Here is a 16,511-nt window from a genome sequence, read left to right as displayed (position 1 = left end):
TCATGATATAAGGAAATAAATAATAACTTTATTATTGCCTCTAAGGCATATTTCCTTCAGTTCTTAGCATTTAAATGATTTTTATTTGTTTTTTATGAATATATTTTATTTGTTATATGGAAAATACTCCGCTTCAACCGCCCGATTTCCACGCCATTATCCGCCGCCTCTTCCATGCGACGTGTGTCTTGAGTGGGACCACCAACCACTACAACGGGAGGTTCCTATTCCTCTTCAATATCTCTGCAAGTGAATGGTTAAGGTCCCGAGCGCATGAGACTGCCGATGTGGTCTGGAAGCGGGCAAAATTTTCTGCAACATTACCTATATTGTAGAAGTTTTTTCGCAACATCACTTGCAAAAAAAATGACGACAAAAAAAGCTGCAACATTATCTATGTTGTAAAAGTTTTTCCGCAACATCACTTATGTTGCAAAAACAATGTAGCTCAAAAACATTTCTGCAACATGACATATGTTGCAAATGTCTTCCGCAATACACCTTCTGTACAAATATTTCTGCAACAAGATGTCTGTTGCAAATGAGTTCTGCAACTTGACTTTTGTTGCAAAACTAGAAGACAAGCTGTGTTGCTAGATTTTTTAGATCAGATGGCTCACGAGGCGGGATTCGCCGGTCGACGCATATGTTATATGTAATAGACGGTCATAATTTGATCAGATGTTGGGAGATCCAGTAAACCATGACAGAGGGAGGGAGTACTCTGTGAGCCAAATTTCTCACTTTGGATACGAGAAAGGGGACACCTATCTCGGAAGCGAGTGTTTGACCGTTCGATACGGCGATCGTACGGCTCTCGCGCCTCTCGCAGTTGCACTTGGTTTTTCCGGACCAAAAACCGCCGCTAGGGTTTTAACATCAGTGATGGACCATCAGTTCATTATTAATCCAACAAAAATTCGCGACAAATCTCTGGAGTAAAGCTCCGAGCTTTCCTTCAGTTTTTCCAATCCCTCGATGTCTCTACCGCCGGAAGCAAGTGACTAGCCATGCTTAGGCGGCGGCTGCTCCGAGAGCTCCAAGCTTGCGCGGAGTCGCTCCCCCAATCGAGCAATCAGATTGCGTTTGCAAGAATCTGTGGATGCCCGTTGAATCTGACTAAAGATTCGCGTAAGTATTGTAATCCTCCTATCAGTTTCCGCTTGCCTCTAGTTTTTAGAAGAGGAGTTGTTGCTGGTTCTTGTGGCGTGAGATCTTTTCAGAACTCTGATGTCCAGCCGCCGGCTCGGTGCTTTTCCGGCGACGCCTGCGCGGCGCCTCTGGCCAAGATCCCGGATTCGCCGGTGCGCGTGCTCCGGCATGGTCTCGTCCGTGCGAGCGCGCAGGCCTCGCTGCTCGAGTATCTCCATTCTACGCGGGGAATAGAGTTCATGCTCGCCGAGCACATGAGCAAGAACTCTCCGGCGTTCCTCGCCCGCCTCCTTGCCAACGTGGACACCGGCGGCGGCGCCGATGTGAGATTGCCAGTCTCCAGGTTCCTGCAATACCACCCCATCAATGAGTTCGAGCCGTTCTTCGAGAGCATTGGGCTCAGGCCGTCAGAGTTGGGGAAGTTCTTGCCAAGTGATTTGATATACCTGAAGGATGCTGTCGAATTGCTGGAGAATTACCAAGTACTCTGTGATTATGGCGTGCCACGGACCAAGATTGGTAAGGTGTACAAGGAGGCCAATGAGGTGTTTGGTTATGGACACAGTGTGTTATTCTCGAAATTGCAAGAATATGAGCTGCTTGGATTGAGCAAATCAACAATCACCAAGCTTGTAGTGTGTTGCCCCAAACTCCTTATTGGTGAAGCCAACCTTGAGTTTCTGCATGTTTTGGATAAGCTGAAAGCCTCTGGTATTATGCTCGGATGGTTTAGAGGGGGTTTGTCAGATGAGAGCACACACAACTGGAGACGAACTCTTAAAATGCTTGAATTTCTTGATATGATGGGTTCCAACAACAAGACTCTGTTGGTAAGGCTGATCAAAGAACATCCAAGATTTGTGTTTGGCGAATCTGGTAAGAAGTTGTATCTTCTTGTCAGCATGCTGTGTAAATTTGGCATTCAGATAGATAGCATGCTACAGCTATTCGTGCAGTGCCCATGGGTTCTAAACATGAAATTTCCAAAGAATCTGCAGAAATCAGTGGATTTTTTGACTCAGATAGGAATGGAGGCATTCGACATTGCTCGGGTTGTCTCATCATGCCCTGAAATTCTTGGTGCTAGTTCTTGTCAGAGTGTTGCTATTGTGTTGTCTACCATGAACCTGTCTGCTGCGAGGTTATGCAATATCATAAAAGAGGACCCTATGCAGTTTGGTACTTTGGTATCAAAGAAAAAAGTTGCTGCTGTGACAAAGATAGACAGTTTTTATCTTGGAGAGAAGGCTGAATTTTTGCTGAAGATCGGCTTCATTGAGAACTCTGACGACATGGTGAAGGCAATGTCCCATTTTCGTGGCCGCGGTGACCAGCTTCAAGAGAGGCTAGATTGCTTGGTCGATGCTGGATTGGACTATGAGGATGCCTGCAGCATGATCAAAGTGGCCCCATTTATACTGAACATGTCAGTGAGTATGATCAAGAAAAAGATCAGCTACATTCTGAATGACATCGGATACACTCTTGAATCTATTGTTGCTTTTCCTGCGATTTTCGGGTACAGTTTGGAGAAGATGAAGCTGAGATTCATGATGTACAAGTGGCTCACCGAAAATGGTGTCAAGATCAAACCAACAAACAAGAACAAGGTAAACAAGTCCATGGTAGCCTTGAGCACCATCATGGCATGCTCAGATGTCAGGTTTGTGAAGCAATTTGTGAATCTTCACCCTGGTGGACTGGATCAATGGCAACGGTTGAAGAACTGTTCAACTATTCAGTAAGAATTACAAGACAAATATTCAATTTTATTTGGAAAAATATATTCCGACGCACAAGCTTTATTTCTTCAGCTGCCTCCTTGCAATGCAGGGCTACAATACAAATCTTGACACATCTTCACAAATGCCATGTCTGAAAACTCAAGTTTTCATATTTAGAGGTTTATACTTTAGATCTTGACTGAAAAACTGCTAGGACCTACTTGGAGAGGAATATCTCTTGGAAAGCTTTGGTATTTAGTTATTAGTATGTTGTAGGATATATCAGTTCATCACAATTGTATAAATGTATAAACCTGATATTAACATCCCATGTGAGGTTGACCAGTGGAATAAGGCTAATTGCCAGTCTGTTTCCAGATTACTTTTTTTCTGTAATGTTAGCGATAAGATTTCTATGAAATCACCAAAGTCCATTCCAACTCTTTGTTGGCCCCGACTTTATCATTTACAGTTCAACTGGTAGTATGGCTTACAGTTTCATTCTAACCGATATATAATTGACAGAGACTTGCCTATTATATTAAGGCTGATTTTAGTATTACGCGTGGATCATCGAAACTCCGTTTGGTTGGACCATTTCTGCCGACCACCATCAGGTGTGCGTACTAGAATAGAGAGAAGTAGCGCTGAATGTTTCTATGTATGCTTTGTGATAAGTACTTTGTGATTTGTTGATCTGCATCTGCCGGAACCAGTGCGGGAGCTACCACACTGAGCTGCACTGAACCTTGTGCATTGTATTGTGATTAATGCTTGTGATTTTAGGGTTGTAGTATGAAGATCTATTTTGACCTTCTGAACCTAAATAGGCTGTGCCTCGGTTGTCCTTATCACAAAAGATTTAAGAAATACCAAACAAGGCGCGATGTCCTTGTCAAAAAAGATTTCATAAATACCAAAAAAGGCATGGAGTATGTAAGAGAGAAAATTTCCGAGCATTTGGTATATTCTGTGTTTTGGTTTTGTCTATTCATCAAATGATTTTCACTTTTCACATTGAAGCTACTTTTAAGACTGTTGAACATTTTGGAGTAGAGTCTCAGCGTGTATCTAGGAGTCATTTACAGGCAGCACTATAACCTGAAGCTTTTGTTTTGGCTGTTTGCCCATAGAGGCAAAATCCGCCAGCGCTGAAAGCTGTTCATGTAAAAAACAAGTGAGCCCTCTGCTTGATGTCAAAAAAAAAAAGTGAGCCCTCTGCTTAAACCAGGTCCATGCATGTAAACACCACTATCCTACTCCCTCCGTTCCTAAATATTTGTCTTTCTAGACATTTCAAATGGTTACAACATACGAATGTATGTAGACATATTTTAAAGTGTAGGTTCACTCATTTTGCTTCGTATGTAGTCACTTGTTGAAATCTCTAGAAAGACAAATATTTAGGAACGGAGGGAGTAGAAATTATATGCTCTTGTTGATGCTATGCAATACCCCAAATTCATTTATACTCCCTCCGTTCCTAAATATTTGTCTTTCTGGATATTTCAACAAGTGACTACATACGAAGCAAAGTGAGTGAATCCACACTCTAAAATGTGTCTGCATACATCCATATGTTGTAACCATTTTAAATGTCTAGAAAGACAAATATTTTACCGAAAAAGGGTTTCCCCCGCTTTGTATTCCAAAGCAACGAACATCATACACATAGCATTGCTGGGGCGAGTAGCACAACAAACCCAAAAAAGAAAAAGAAAAGAATGCCAACAACGGCAGTTCGACAAAGTATGGATGAACCGCCACCGCTGCGCCCACCGGAGACACACCACCACCGCCCGAGGCTCCTATCTGCCGCGTACCAAGCGGCACCTTCAAGAAGGAATGCGACGCCGACGACGCTGCCGCCCGGACGAGTCCTAGGGTTTCCCCCGGTACGCGGAGGGAAGTGGAGGATGGCTACCACCGACACCCTCCAAGAAGGAAAGGTGGCACCCGTCGGTGTCACCGCATCGGAGCCGGCCGAACCGGCAAGGATTTCTCCCGCACACCAACTCCACCGCCCAACCGGAGCCGACCAACCAAACCACTGCCCAACACCATGCGCCATTGCGGATGCGCCGCCACCCAAGCTGTCTCACTACGAGCACCAACACGAGGCCAAGAAGGCCGGAGAGAAGAGCCAAGCGACAGGAGCAGCAACGCCAAGGCCGAGCGGGAGGGAACCTCCTCCTCCGCCGTCGTGCGAGAGGTCCGCACCTCCGACACAGTCGCGGTTGCCGTCCGGACACGGCAGCGGGGCAAACTAGGCCACCCCAGGCCCGGCCAGGCCCTCAACGGGCCTGCTAAGCCCCGCTGGCCATGCTGCAGCAGGCTGGCGCCGGCGCCGCCAACACCTCGCCGCTCAACGCTGCTCCCCCGCCTCTCGGAAGAGTCGCCACGGATCAGCCCCGCCGCCGGCCCGCCCAGGCCCAGATGGGGCCCGTAGGGCCCAGATCTGGGCCGAGCACCGCTGCCAGGACCCACCGCAGCGCCGCCCCACCGCCAACGCCGCCGCCGCCATCCAGCCGCCCGCCCGCGCCACGACAGGGAACCCCGCCGCCACCCGGTCCTAAAGACAAATATTTAGGAACGGAGGGAGTATATGGGAATCGTAGATTTGTTGTTGATTCCAAATTGTTGTAATTCATACATCAAGAATGTTCCAGGCCGGCAGTGAAGCTGAAACTCTTACGTACATGTTCAGCTAATTGGTGACAACGACACAACTTGGCACTTGGCTTGATGGGGAAGGAAAAGCTTGATCGGTTCAGCCAACCGTGGAAAGAGACACAGTTGCTTTGGAAGGTGTCTCTTAGTTGTAATTAAGTAGATACTTGGTATGCATACGAGTAAGTGATCACTTGATTACAAAATCATGGTGCTAATTAGATGATTTCTTCACTAATTGCCGGACGAATTTCCATATTTCATGTCCTGGCCTCATTTTCTGTGCTATTCGGATTTTCCATGCAAACAAGGAAAACACTATGGCTGGTATACCAAAACTTATGTCACTTGGTTGTAAAATTATGGTGCTAATTACATAATGTCTTCACTAATTTCTGATAGATTTCAACCGTTCAGACTCTGATATCATTTTCCTCTGCTATTTGGATTTTATCGAAAGAATGGGACGCACAAGATGGGGTCTAACCGTCTAGGGAAGGGAATTTCGGAATTACTAGACAGCCTTACCCTTGCATAATAATTCTGCAATGAGGCTGATTCGGACCCAAGACCTTTAAGCCACAAGTGGAGAGCCTCTGCCACTTTGCTAGGCCTGTCGTTCGCTATTTGGATTTTTGTATCGCAACAGGAAAAATACTTAATGCTCGTATGCCAGAGCTTTACCTTTCCAATTTCATGCTCTTAGGATAGGTATAGCTGTCATCTGTTCAGTTCTGTGATTCTTTGATTTTGTTGTGCAAACCTCTGATTTCTCCGCTTAGTATAAATTTTCTGTTCCACATTTCAGTTTAGGTTAAGACACTGATGAATTGTGATAATCTTGTTTACTAAACCAGTTTTTGCTTACTTTGTGTCTAATTTTCTACTCCCTCCGTTCCTAAATATTTGTCTTTCTAGACATTTCAAATGACTACCACATACGGATGTATGTAGACATATTTTAAAGTGTAGATTCACTCATTTTGCTCCGTATGTAGTCACTTGTTGAAATATCTAGAAAGACAAATATTTAGGAACGGAGGGAGTATATCATCTTATAATATAGGCACAACATGACACAATTCAGCAAACTACAAACGGAGTGTAAATATACAAACAATTGCTAATTTGTATAAATTATTTTTCACCTCCTTGCGACTTCTCACGTGCCTTGCGGACATGGTTACTTATGTGCCCGAGTGGCATGGTATGCTAAAAGCCTTCCTAATCTATTTCTCCAATTATCACGTCAGAATTACTGCAAATATAGTAGGATTCACAAATAATCTTTTTCATAATGAAGCCATAAATGACTTGTAACTTTTGTTGTTCCTTTTTGCAAGCCATCCTTTATTCCTTTTTACCACAATAGTTTTCTATTTTTGTACATATAGAAGTATAATCCGTAAAGAAGTTCCTTGAACAATCATTCAGCTGCATCTTTGGCAGCAGTCTCGAACGCCCTCATGAATATGTTTGGAGGCTGACCACCACTGAGTTGATATTTTCCATTGATCTGAAATAAACAGCACAAAAAGATATCATGCACAAGTCACTTAATTGGATAAGAGGCAAAAGGGACACTAACAATAAAGTAATTAATATTCATACCACAAAGTGAGGGACTCCAGAAATGCCAGAAGAGTACTTGTTGAGTTCTTCCTTAACCTTGTACCACCAGAAAACGGATTAAGAAGCTGCAGCCTTTTTCCCAAAATAACGATGGCCACCAGGAGCAACGGTCAGTGGAAAACATACCTCATCGACTCCTTTGCTAGGGTCCAGCAAAAGTTCTTCTGCTCCTTCTATGCCCACCTTTCTTGCAGCATCCATAAGAACTTGCCTTCACAGATTTGGAAAATGAATTTCTTAAGACTGAAGACAACAGTGGTCAACATAGAAAAAAGTTTGAGGTAAAGAAAGTGCGGCAAGTTGATTAGAGGTATACGTTTCCTCGAGTAAATGAAGCAACGAACAGCTTACTCTGGTAGCCTGGGACAGTTTTAATTCGCAATTTTTTCCTCTGTTGTTTTCAGATGCTATAATTCTATTCAGAGGTGTGGTGCAGCATGAAGACAGTGAATGGCGATTTTTTGTTTGTCAATACAAAAAACAAAATGATGCAGCACATGTAACAAATAAAAATTAAAACGGGCACGCGTTATTTGCTTTTGCCTCATTATGAGTAACTCACATCTAGAGTAGAAAATGGTCATCAAAAACCATGTGTTAAAGGAGATTGTATCTGGCACAGGACTTGTAGCACAATTTCACCTCAATAGTTGTCACATGCGAAGGTGTATTCTTAATATTATATATTTATTTTGCTCGCAGAAACCCCCGGTATGTTCATTTAGCTAGTGCAATGAAATGTCTAGGTTACAATACAGTTTCTCGCAGAGGAATAACGGGGCTCTAAAATGATTCCAAGTCTTGTGCCATTACAAACACAGAATATGCACAGTGTCAGTACCAAAAGCAGTTGTTATACACAAAGGATACCAACAGGTCAACACAGATTTATTGCAAATATAAAATACATAAACTGTAGGATTAAGGTAATAACAAAAATCGAAGAAGCAACAATGGTCATACTCATGGAGTTTAACATGTACTCACCTATCACCAATATATTTTCCTTGGCAAAAATAACTGACGAATAATTCGTCTACAAGAGCATTTTGTTTATCGTAGCCTTGGTGTCCGGCAAGTGTTATGAGCCTATGGCTGTCCATTGTATTCCCGCTGCATTACAATCTTTAAGTCAGTACACTGAAGACCCATAGACATAATGTAGGTGTATGGAGCAGTTTAGAACCGATTCACTTACGTGAGTCCTGACATGTCATATTCAAAGCCAAGTCCTCGGAACATCTGCAAAAATAGGACGGCAAGAGCTAAGTACACATTATATGCCATGTGAATAAACAACATGGTCAAGTTGAATGAGAGGACCTCTCTCATGCGAGCAGTTGCACGCTCAAACTGCACAGGGCCAAACTTGGTCTTGTAGAAATCAGATTTCTTGACACCTTCCTTAGGTGCATCAGGGTTCAAAAAAAATGGATGCCAACGAACCTATAAAGCAGAGACAGTCACACTAGCATTACACCGTGCTGATAAGAATTGTAAAGTTAGATCATGCTAGTGATTTATTGAAGTGAAACCTCGAAATCGAACTTGTCCATGGTTTGCTCCATAGCTTTCTCAAGATTCTTTTTCCCAACAAAGCACCAAGGGCACACTGTATCTGAGCTCACGTCGATCTGAATGAGCTTCTTGCCAGTATTTGAAGCCATATGTTTAGCAAATCTACAATTGAACAAAGAAGTTATCATCAAATTGGCTCGTAATTTCGCCTCCAAGAAAGCACCGACAGATTAGTCCACTTCAAGAAATCTGAGTGTTGAGGGGCATCTTCTTTCAAGAAAAAGCTGAATTTCTGAAAGCTGAGAAGGTGCAAAAACATTGCGAGGGCTTTGTTTCAGTGGTCTTCCTGAAGAAAGAGTTTTGACTCTTTATCAAATTGCTTTTAAGATTTCCACTCCATGAATCCCTTCTTGGGCATCCGGTGGCGTTCGAATAGGAAATGGGGATCTATCATCACGCTCGTTTCACTTATTGAAATCTAATTGACTATAGCTCCAATTAAACCTCAATGGCGTTCTCCCCACCCAGTGCAGCTGCCGGAAAAAAAAATCCGAGCTACAGTTTCAAGGCAAATTGCACTCCACTTTTCGCATCCTCAAATAACAACAACCAGGAATTGCGCTTCGCCTAGAGGCAGAGTTCTTGCATCACCCATCCATGCCGTCCCCAAAGAAAGTACAGTCGATTTTTTTTTTCTTGGAGCAAATCCGCATGATGATTAACCGGAAAGAGACGAGTACTACTGCATACATAATACATTATGAAAGAAGATGGAGAGGATTCTGAACCTGAGAGCTGTGGGCTTGGCGAGGGAGGGGACGCGGATCGGGAGGAGGCGACTTGGCATACAAGTGAGAAAATTCCGCCCCTTCACTTGTGATCTGGGTACGATTTGGTATCTGTTAGTGAGGTGAGGGGGAGGTGGGGGTAGGTAGGCAGAAGGAACAGGGAGGGTTGGCGTTGTTTGCTCGTGGACTTTGAGCGGTAAACACGTGTTTGGCTCACAAGCCAGCTCCAGAATCAGATTAGTGAGAGGTTGTTGTGAATTGTGAACTACATTTCTTTTTTCTCAATTTTTTTCCTACCAATCATTAATCGCTAATTTTCTTTGCTCACCAGTCTGTGTTTTCCCTCATATTTTTCCTTAAAATGACTGAGATCTATAAAGGTTCATCAGAAATACAAAGCGTTTGAAACATGATAAAGATTACAATGAGGACCATGCACCACAAAATGACCATTGTCGTCGTCAGAACGAGCCGTTGACGTGCCGCCGCCGTCGTTCTCATACGAGAGCCGACCTTATTGATGATAGCAGAAAAGTCTTTGTGCACGACCCATAATGACGAGCATCCTGGAGCCGTAATCATCGTTGTTGAACAATGAATCGATATGAAGAACCTGACATCAAATCTCGTCGTTACGTACACATGATGAGACAACCTAACCTCGCCTCGCCGTCCCGAGGAGCTGACATGAATATACACCAAAGCTCCGTTTAATCCGTCTCGACTGATGAACTTGAGAAGGATCGGAGCCTGGAAAACTGACTCAGATAAGAAGTACCACCATCCACCGCCGCCTCTATTGAGTATTAAAACCCCAACCTATCTACTAGACGGAGCCGAGGCATCAGGATTCTCTTCACCGTCATCAACCACTTGAGCAGCAGGCAGAGGGGAGGGAATTCACGGGTTCACCGATGAAGATTGAGAGGAGAAAGGCTTTGCCCTAGCCGCCTTGCGAAGAGTGGAAAGAAATATGATCTTGTCCCGAAAGTCCTATTTTGATCCCAAGCTCAAATGCTCTCTGATGAACATTAAAATAAAAAATTAGTAAAAACAATCTGATGAGGACATGACTACCTTGGATAGGACCAAAATATTGCATACATGCATATTTGTAAGGTGATTTCTAATACAAACCATGCAATAATTTATTTATATTATTCAGGACAAGAATACTTCACCGACTTTTGTTTCATGTCTAATTGCGGGTGCATTGGACACTTGTACAAACCACTTGTGAAGATAAACAAAAAAGGAGATGATTAAGTGTTGTTTAAGAAGTTTTCTCACGTCACTTTTGGAGCAAGAGAAGTTAGAGACCAACTCTCCCACGTTGTGGACTCACATTCAGACTACATAGACATACCTGACGGACGCGGCTAATCTGCACCCGAGCTCATATGCTCCCGCATGAACAGTAAAATCAAAAAAAAAATTCAAAAAATTCCAAATTTTTTTGAGAGAAACATTGACAAAAGTTCTAAGTGCCTGCAAAAATTCGTCATGAAATCACATTCCTAGAAGGCGTGGCAAAAAAAACAAAAATAGTACTCTGAAAAAGCTACTTTCAAACGCATTTTGAAGCACTGAATTTGTTTTTTTTTTTGCCACGCCTTACAGGAATGTGATTTCATGATGAATTTTTGCAGGCACTTAGAACTTTTGTCAATGTTTCTCTCAAAAAAATTGGAATTTTTTGAATTTTTTTTGATTTTTTTCTATTTTACTGTTCATGCGGGAGCATATGAGCTCGGGTGCAGAATGGACTTTTCGCATACCTGACTTCAAATGCTTACAACTTTTGCATCTTGGACTCCAAATTGGGTGAATCCTTTTTGTAGGAAAGCTTATCTCGTGCACTTTTCAACCCAATTGGATTCACCTTCAAATTCATCCGGAGCATGGAGATATCGCCGAAATAGTCCGGCACTGCAATAGAATCTGAGTCAAACTACAAGTCCAAAGGTGTTGCGTCACCTCCACTTGGACTCATGGACCTTGTACAACCTAGGGTTAGTTTTAGGCTGCCTTGGGACGTCCTCCCACCTCCTTGGCCGCCACCCCTTGCTTCTATATAAGTATACCAATCTAGTAGCTTTTGCCTTGGGTTTTATTTAGTTAAAAGTTAGCCATTATTGCAACTTCATGTACTTTGTTTGTGTCCAATGACTAGTCTAAGACCGCTTTTAGAACCCCACTTTTATCAATACTTCATTTATATTTGCAATATTCAGATTGCTTTTATCATATTCTTGCTTGTTCTTCGATTGCATGCAGGAATAGACCTTCGTGGTTAGGCTGATCGTGCTTCCGACATCGTCAGTAACCTCCCGGAGATTGGTTTAGCGATTGTAAAGGGACAACGGAGTGCATGTTTGTAGTCGGATCGTCAAAGTCGTTCTCCACCAAATCGATAGTTATCATCTCACCGAAAGATCGAGACCCTCGACTCTATTAAGTGGTATCAGTTTTCAGATTGCTCGGTGAGAATTTCCAGTTATCCCTATATTAGATTTTATTTTCTTACCTATTGTTCAAAAAAAGCCAAAAAACATAAGTTAGATTTGTTCATCCTTTGTCCAAGCTAGTCTGAGCCTTTGTAATTTTGTTTTCTGTGCTTGCATAGTTGAATTATCGGTTGCATCATTGTGTCGAGTTGCTGGTCTTATTGATGGGGAACGTTGCATGAAAATTAAAAAAATTCCTATGAAACGCCCAAGATCTAATCTAGGAGATGCATATCTACGAGAGGGGAGTGTGTCTAGATACCTTGTAGACCGAAAGCGTTAGTGCCGTAACGCGGTTGATGTAGTCGTGCTCTTCACGATCCAATCATGATCCAATCCGATCTAGTGCCCATATCGATCAATAACCAATACCAATAGCGGGACTTGGATGCCCATATTGGTTGCTACATTCCACGAAGATCATTATCAGTTGAACTATGATGTCAAGGATTCAGTTAATCCCGTATACAATTTCCTTTGTCCGGTGATATGTTACTTGCCCGAGATTCTATCGTCGGTATCTCTAGTTCAATCTCGTTACCGAAAGTCTCTTTACTCGTTCCATAATACAAGATCCCGTGACTAAACTCATTAGTCACATACTTGCAAGCTTCTTGTGATGTTGTCTTACCGAGAGGGCCCAGAGATATCTCTCCTTCACACGGAATGACAAATCCCAGTCTCAATCCATGCAACCCAGCAAACATGTTCGGACCCGTAGAGCATCTATATGATCACCTAGTTATGAAGTGAAGTTTGATAGCACACAAACTATTCTTCTAGTATCCAGGAGTGGCATGATCTCATGCTCTAAGGAACTGGTACTTGACATGAAGAAAGCTGTAGCAAAATAACTGAACGATCTGATGCTAAACTTACGGTTGGGTCTGTCCATCATATCATTCTCCTAATGATGTGCCCGTTATCAAAATACAACTCATGTCTATTGTTAGGAAACCTTAACCATCTTTGATCAACGAGCTAGTCTAGTAGAGGCTTTCTAGGGACACTGTGTTGTCTATGTATTCACACATGTATTTAAGTTTTTGGTCAATATAATTCTAGTATGAATAATAATCATTTATCATGAACAAGGAAATATGATAATAACCAATTTATTATTGCCTCTAGGGCATATTTCCAACACTTAGTATCTAGGTCCTTTCAAGTTTCGAGTTCTGTTCACATTAGTCGCGTCGCCACTGCATCATCATCCCTTCCATTGTCGACCACTGCCATCCATCAGCTTCCACCACTTGCTCCCCATCATTTATTGTCATAATCACACTTGGGGTTGTTCACATCTTCGCCTGATCCAGTTTGCATCTTATCTAGTTTGTTTTGGAAAGAGAAGAGAAGAGAGAGAGAGAGAGAGAGAGAGAGAGAGAGAGAGAGAGAGAGAGTAAAAAGAGTAAGAGAAAAAAGTAAACAAAAGTGTGAGAAAAAAAGACAGAAGAAAAATAGACAAATTTCGGATCTATCTAGACTCAATCTCGTACCTCAATTCGGATTGAAATCTGTTTTGCGCAGTGTTCTGTAAAACAGGCATATCTTCCTCATAAGAAGTCTGTTTTGTCTCCACAAGCACTCAAATTCAAGCTATCGACGAGCCCCATCTTCACCACCATGAGAGGTGCAACAACACACACACGCATGGTCAAGTTATTTCTTTACCGTCATTTGTGGGTAGATTTAATCCTGCTATTTATCTAGCTTGGGAGCTTGAAGTAGAACAAGTTTTTAGTCACCATGATTTTTCTGAACTTGAGAGAGTATGAGATGCCACTCGAGCATTTACTGGTTTTGCTTCTGTTGGTGGAGTGGGTGTCGTAAGAAAAACATTGATAACCAACCCACAACTTGGAAAGATTTGAAAGCTATAATAAGACATCAATTTGTTCCTGCTTACTATCATCATGAATTGCTTCGCAAATTAGAACACTTAAAACAAGGCAATAACACTGTTAGTGCTTACTACCAAGAGTTCAAATCTTGCATGCATCATTGTGACATAGATGAATCTGAGAATGATACAAAGAATAGATTTTTTCGTGGTTTGAACCATGACATTCGCGCATGATTTCATTATATTCCACGTTGCATTCCTAGTATGTATGTTCGTGCTTGTACCTTTGAGACACAAATGCAGGAAGATGCGTTGGGAGACTATGACAACTACTATTTCAGTTCATGCTTACCACCACTGGTTGTATCCTCCCTCGATACACCTGCTAGAGCGGCCACACCTCAGATTGTGAGCGCGACATCACCTCAAGTCTATGGTACATTACCATCGTCCGTACCTACATCATCTGAGTCGTTGCGACAAGGTAACAATAAAGGCATTGATGACACAACTTCACATGAGGATGATAAATGCTTAGTTGATTTGAATACATCATGTGTTGAGTTACCTGTTGATTTGGTCACACCACCTATTTTTGAGAATCATGCTACTATTATGAATGTGCCATGTGATCAAACAACTGAAATACCAACAATTTTGAGTGCACCCATTGAATTAATTGTTGATGAAAGAATCATGTGACTCGGTGAATAAATCTGATTTGGATCAAGTACAATTGATTAGCCATGAGGACATGTTATCTACAATGTTGCATGCTAATTCTTTGTATTTTGTAGTTTTGAATTCACCCATGCCTTTGTCACATGCGAAAATCAAAATAATTGAAATCACATGTTTGAAATCATTGCAAAGTGTTTACGTCTCTAATTTTACTTTTAACTTTTTTTGGAGATTATGACGTACACAATGATTTTTTTGTGCATAAAATTTGCATCACGAGTGATGATCATGCTAGCTTGAAAGAAATGAAAATAATTGTGCCAATGCAAACCATTTTGATATGACCTCTAATCTTGGTGACGATTTTGTGTTGAATGACTTGTTGCATGTTTACTTATTTCAGCATGTTGTAGCATGTAATTATAAAATTATTAAAGTTTATTCATCAATGTTGGGATGGTTTAATGATGAACATTGTTAATCTTTTGATATGAATAAGAGCTTCACTAATATGTGCAAACTAAGTGGTAATATTTTCATGCCTTCTACTTCTTATGATAATAGTTTGCCTTTATATTTCACGACATATGAAAGTTACTCACTTATAAATGTGTCACATGTGCAAAAACTGAGGGGAGTAAAAATGGATGACATATACATATATAGCATGTGCACTTTATCTCTTTTGTTAGACATATTTCAGACTAAGCAACGCCGAGGACAGCTTTGTTTTCAAAAAAGGGAGGATGATGAGGACACCGCTACCTTGAATACGACCAAAGATGTTGCATACATGCATATATGTGATGTGATTTCTTACAAGAATTATGCCATAATTTATTTATGTTATCGGAATAAAAATAATTCACATGTTTTTATTTCATGCCTAAATGCAGAATTGTTGAACACTTGTACAAACCACGTGTGAAGACAAAGGAAAAGAAAATGATTAGTTCTTGTTCAATAAGTCCTCTTGCATCAAATGAAACGATTAGGTGTTGTTCAAGAAGTCCTCTCATGTCATTTTTTGCCCAAGAGAAGATAAAGACCTCCCCCACGTTCTGGACTCAGATTCGAACTGCACAGACATACCTAACTCAAAACGCCAACAACTTTTGCATCCAGACTCCGAATTGGGTGATTCTTTTTTTGTGGGAAAGTTTATTTTGTGCACGTTCCAACCCAATTGGATTCACCTTCAAATTCACCCGGAGCATGGATATTGCCAAAACAGTCCAACGTTGCAGCCGAATCCGAGTAAAACTACAACTCCAAAGGTGTTGTGTCACCTCCACTTTGGGTCAGTTGGCCTTGTACGACCTAGGGTTAGTTTTAGGCTGTCTTGTGACGTCCTCTCATCTCCTTGGCCGCCACCCCTTGCTCCTATATAAGTAGATCAATCTTGTATCTTTTTTCCTTGGGATTTGCTTAGTTAAAAGTTAGCCATTGCAACTTCGTGTACTTCGTTTGTCCAACGACCAGACCAAGACCGCATGTGGATCCCAACTTTATCAATACTTCATATATATTTACAATATTCAGATTGCGTTATCATATTCTTGCTTATTCTTTGATTGCGTGCAGGAATAGACCTTCGTCGGTAACCTCAGGAGATTGGTTCAGCGATTGCTAAGGCGCAATGCTATTGCACGTTTGTAGTCAGTTCGTCAAAGCCGACTCCACCAAATCTGTTGGGGAACACAGTAATTTCAAAAAAATTCCTACGATCACGCAAGATCTATTTAGGTGATGCATAGCAATGAGGGGGAGAGTGTGTCCACGAACCCTCATAGACCAAAAGCGGAAGCGTTATGTAACGCGGTTGATGTAGTCGAACGTCTTCGCGATCCAACCGATCAAGTACCGAACGCATGACACCTCCGCGATCTGCACACGTTCATCTCGGTGACGTCCCTCGGACTCTAGATCCAGCTGAGGCCGAGGGAGAGTTCCGTCGGCACTACGGCGTGCTGACGGTGATGATGAAGTTACC

General features: G+C 42.1%; 2 protein-coding genes across 3 annotated transcripts; one reads left to right on the top strand and one right to left on the bottom strand.

Annotated features, from left to right (window-relative positions):
• Nucleotides 1-879: 879 nt before the first annotated feature.
• Nucleotides 880-3,267, top strand: LOC119341306 (transcription termination factor MTEF18, mitochondrial-like). Of its 2 annotated transcripts, XM_037613185.1 has the most exons (2): nt 1,035-1,131; nt 1,224-3,265. In XM_037613185.1, the coding sequence occupies exon 2, from the start codon at nt 1,392-1,394 to the stop codon at nt 2,895-2,897; it is 1,506 nt and encodes a 501-aa protein (XP_037469082.1). In that variant the 5' UTR covers nt 1,035-1,131; nt 1,224-1,391; the 3' UTR covers nt 2,898-3,265. The 2 variants fall into 2 exon arrangements, with proteins under 2 accessions (XP_037469081.1, XP_037469082.1); XM_037613184.1 differs by having other exon boundaries at nt 880-3,267.
• Nucleotides 3,268-6,813: 3,546 nt separating this feature from the next.
• LOC119340235 (uncharacterized protein YwbO-like) lies at nt 6,814-9,648 on the bottom strand. The gene is made up of 8 exons (XM_037612133.1): nt 9,485-9,648; nt 8,714-8,858; nt 8,502-8,624; nt 8,377-8,420; nt 8,166-8,291; nt 7,305-7,389; nt 7,158-7,214; nt 6,814-7,062 (listed from the first exon to the last, which is right to left on the bottom strand). The coding sequence occupies exons 1-8, from the start codon at nt 9,541-9,543 to the stop codon at nt 6,973-6,975; spliced, it is 729 nt and encodes a 242-aa protein (XP_037468030.1). The 5' UTR covers nt 9,544-9,648; the 3' UTR covers nt 6,814-6,972.
• Between the last annotated feature and the right edge of the window lie 6,863 nt (nt 9,649-16,511).

Source organism: Triticum dicoccoides, chromosome 7B (assembly GCF_002162155.2).
Source record: "Triticum dicoccoides isolate Atlit2015 ecotype Zavitan chromosome 7B, WEW_v2.0, whole genome shotgun sequence".
NCBI lineage: Eukaryota > Viridiplantae > Streptophyta > Magnoliopsida > Poales > Poaceae > Triticum > Triticum dicoccoides.
This window is presented reverse-complemented; position numbering and strand designations above follow the sequence as displayed.

What these genes read in the sequence shown, in the direction of transcription:
- LOC119340235 (XM_037612133.1), bottom strand. Translation starts at nt 9,543, where the DNA reads ATGCCAAGTCGCCTCCTCCCGATCCGCGTCCCCTCCCTCGCCAAGCCC. An exon ending in CAACTGCTCGCATGAGAGAG is followed by an intron (nt 8,421 to 8,501) that starts GTCCTCTCATTC and finishes CTATTTTTGCAG; the next exon opens with ATGTTCCGAGGACTTGGCTT. An exon ending in TATGACATGTCAGGACTCAC is followed by an intron (nt 8,292 to 8,376) that starts GTAAGTGAATCG and finishes ATTGTAATGCAG; the next exon opens with CGGGAATACAATGGACAGCC.
- LOC119341306 (XM_037613184.1), top strand. Translation starts at nt 1,011, where the DNA reads ATGCTTAGGCGGCGGCTGCTCCGAGAGCTCCAAGCTTGCGCGGAGTCG.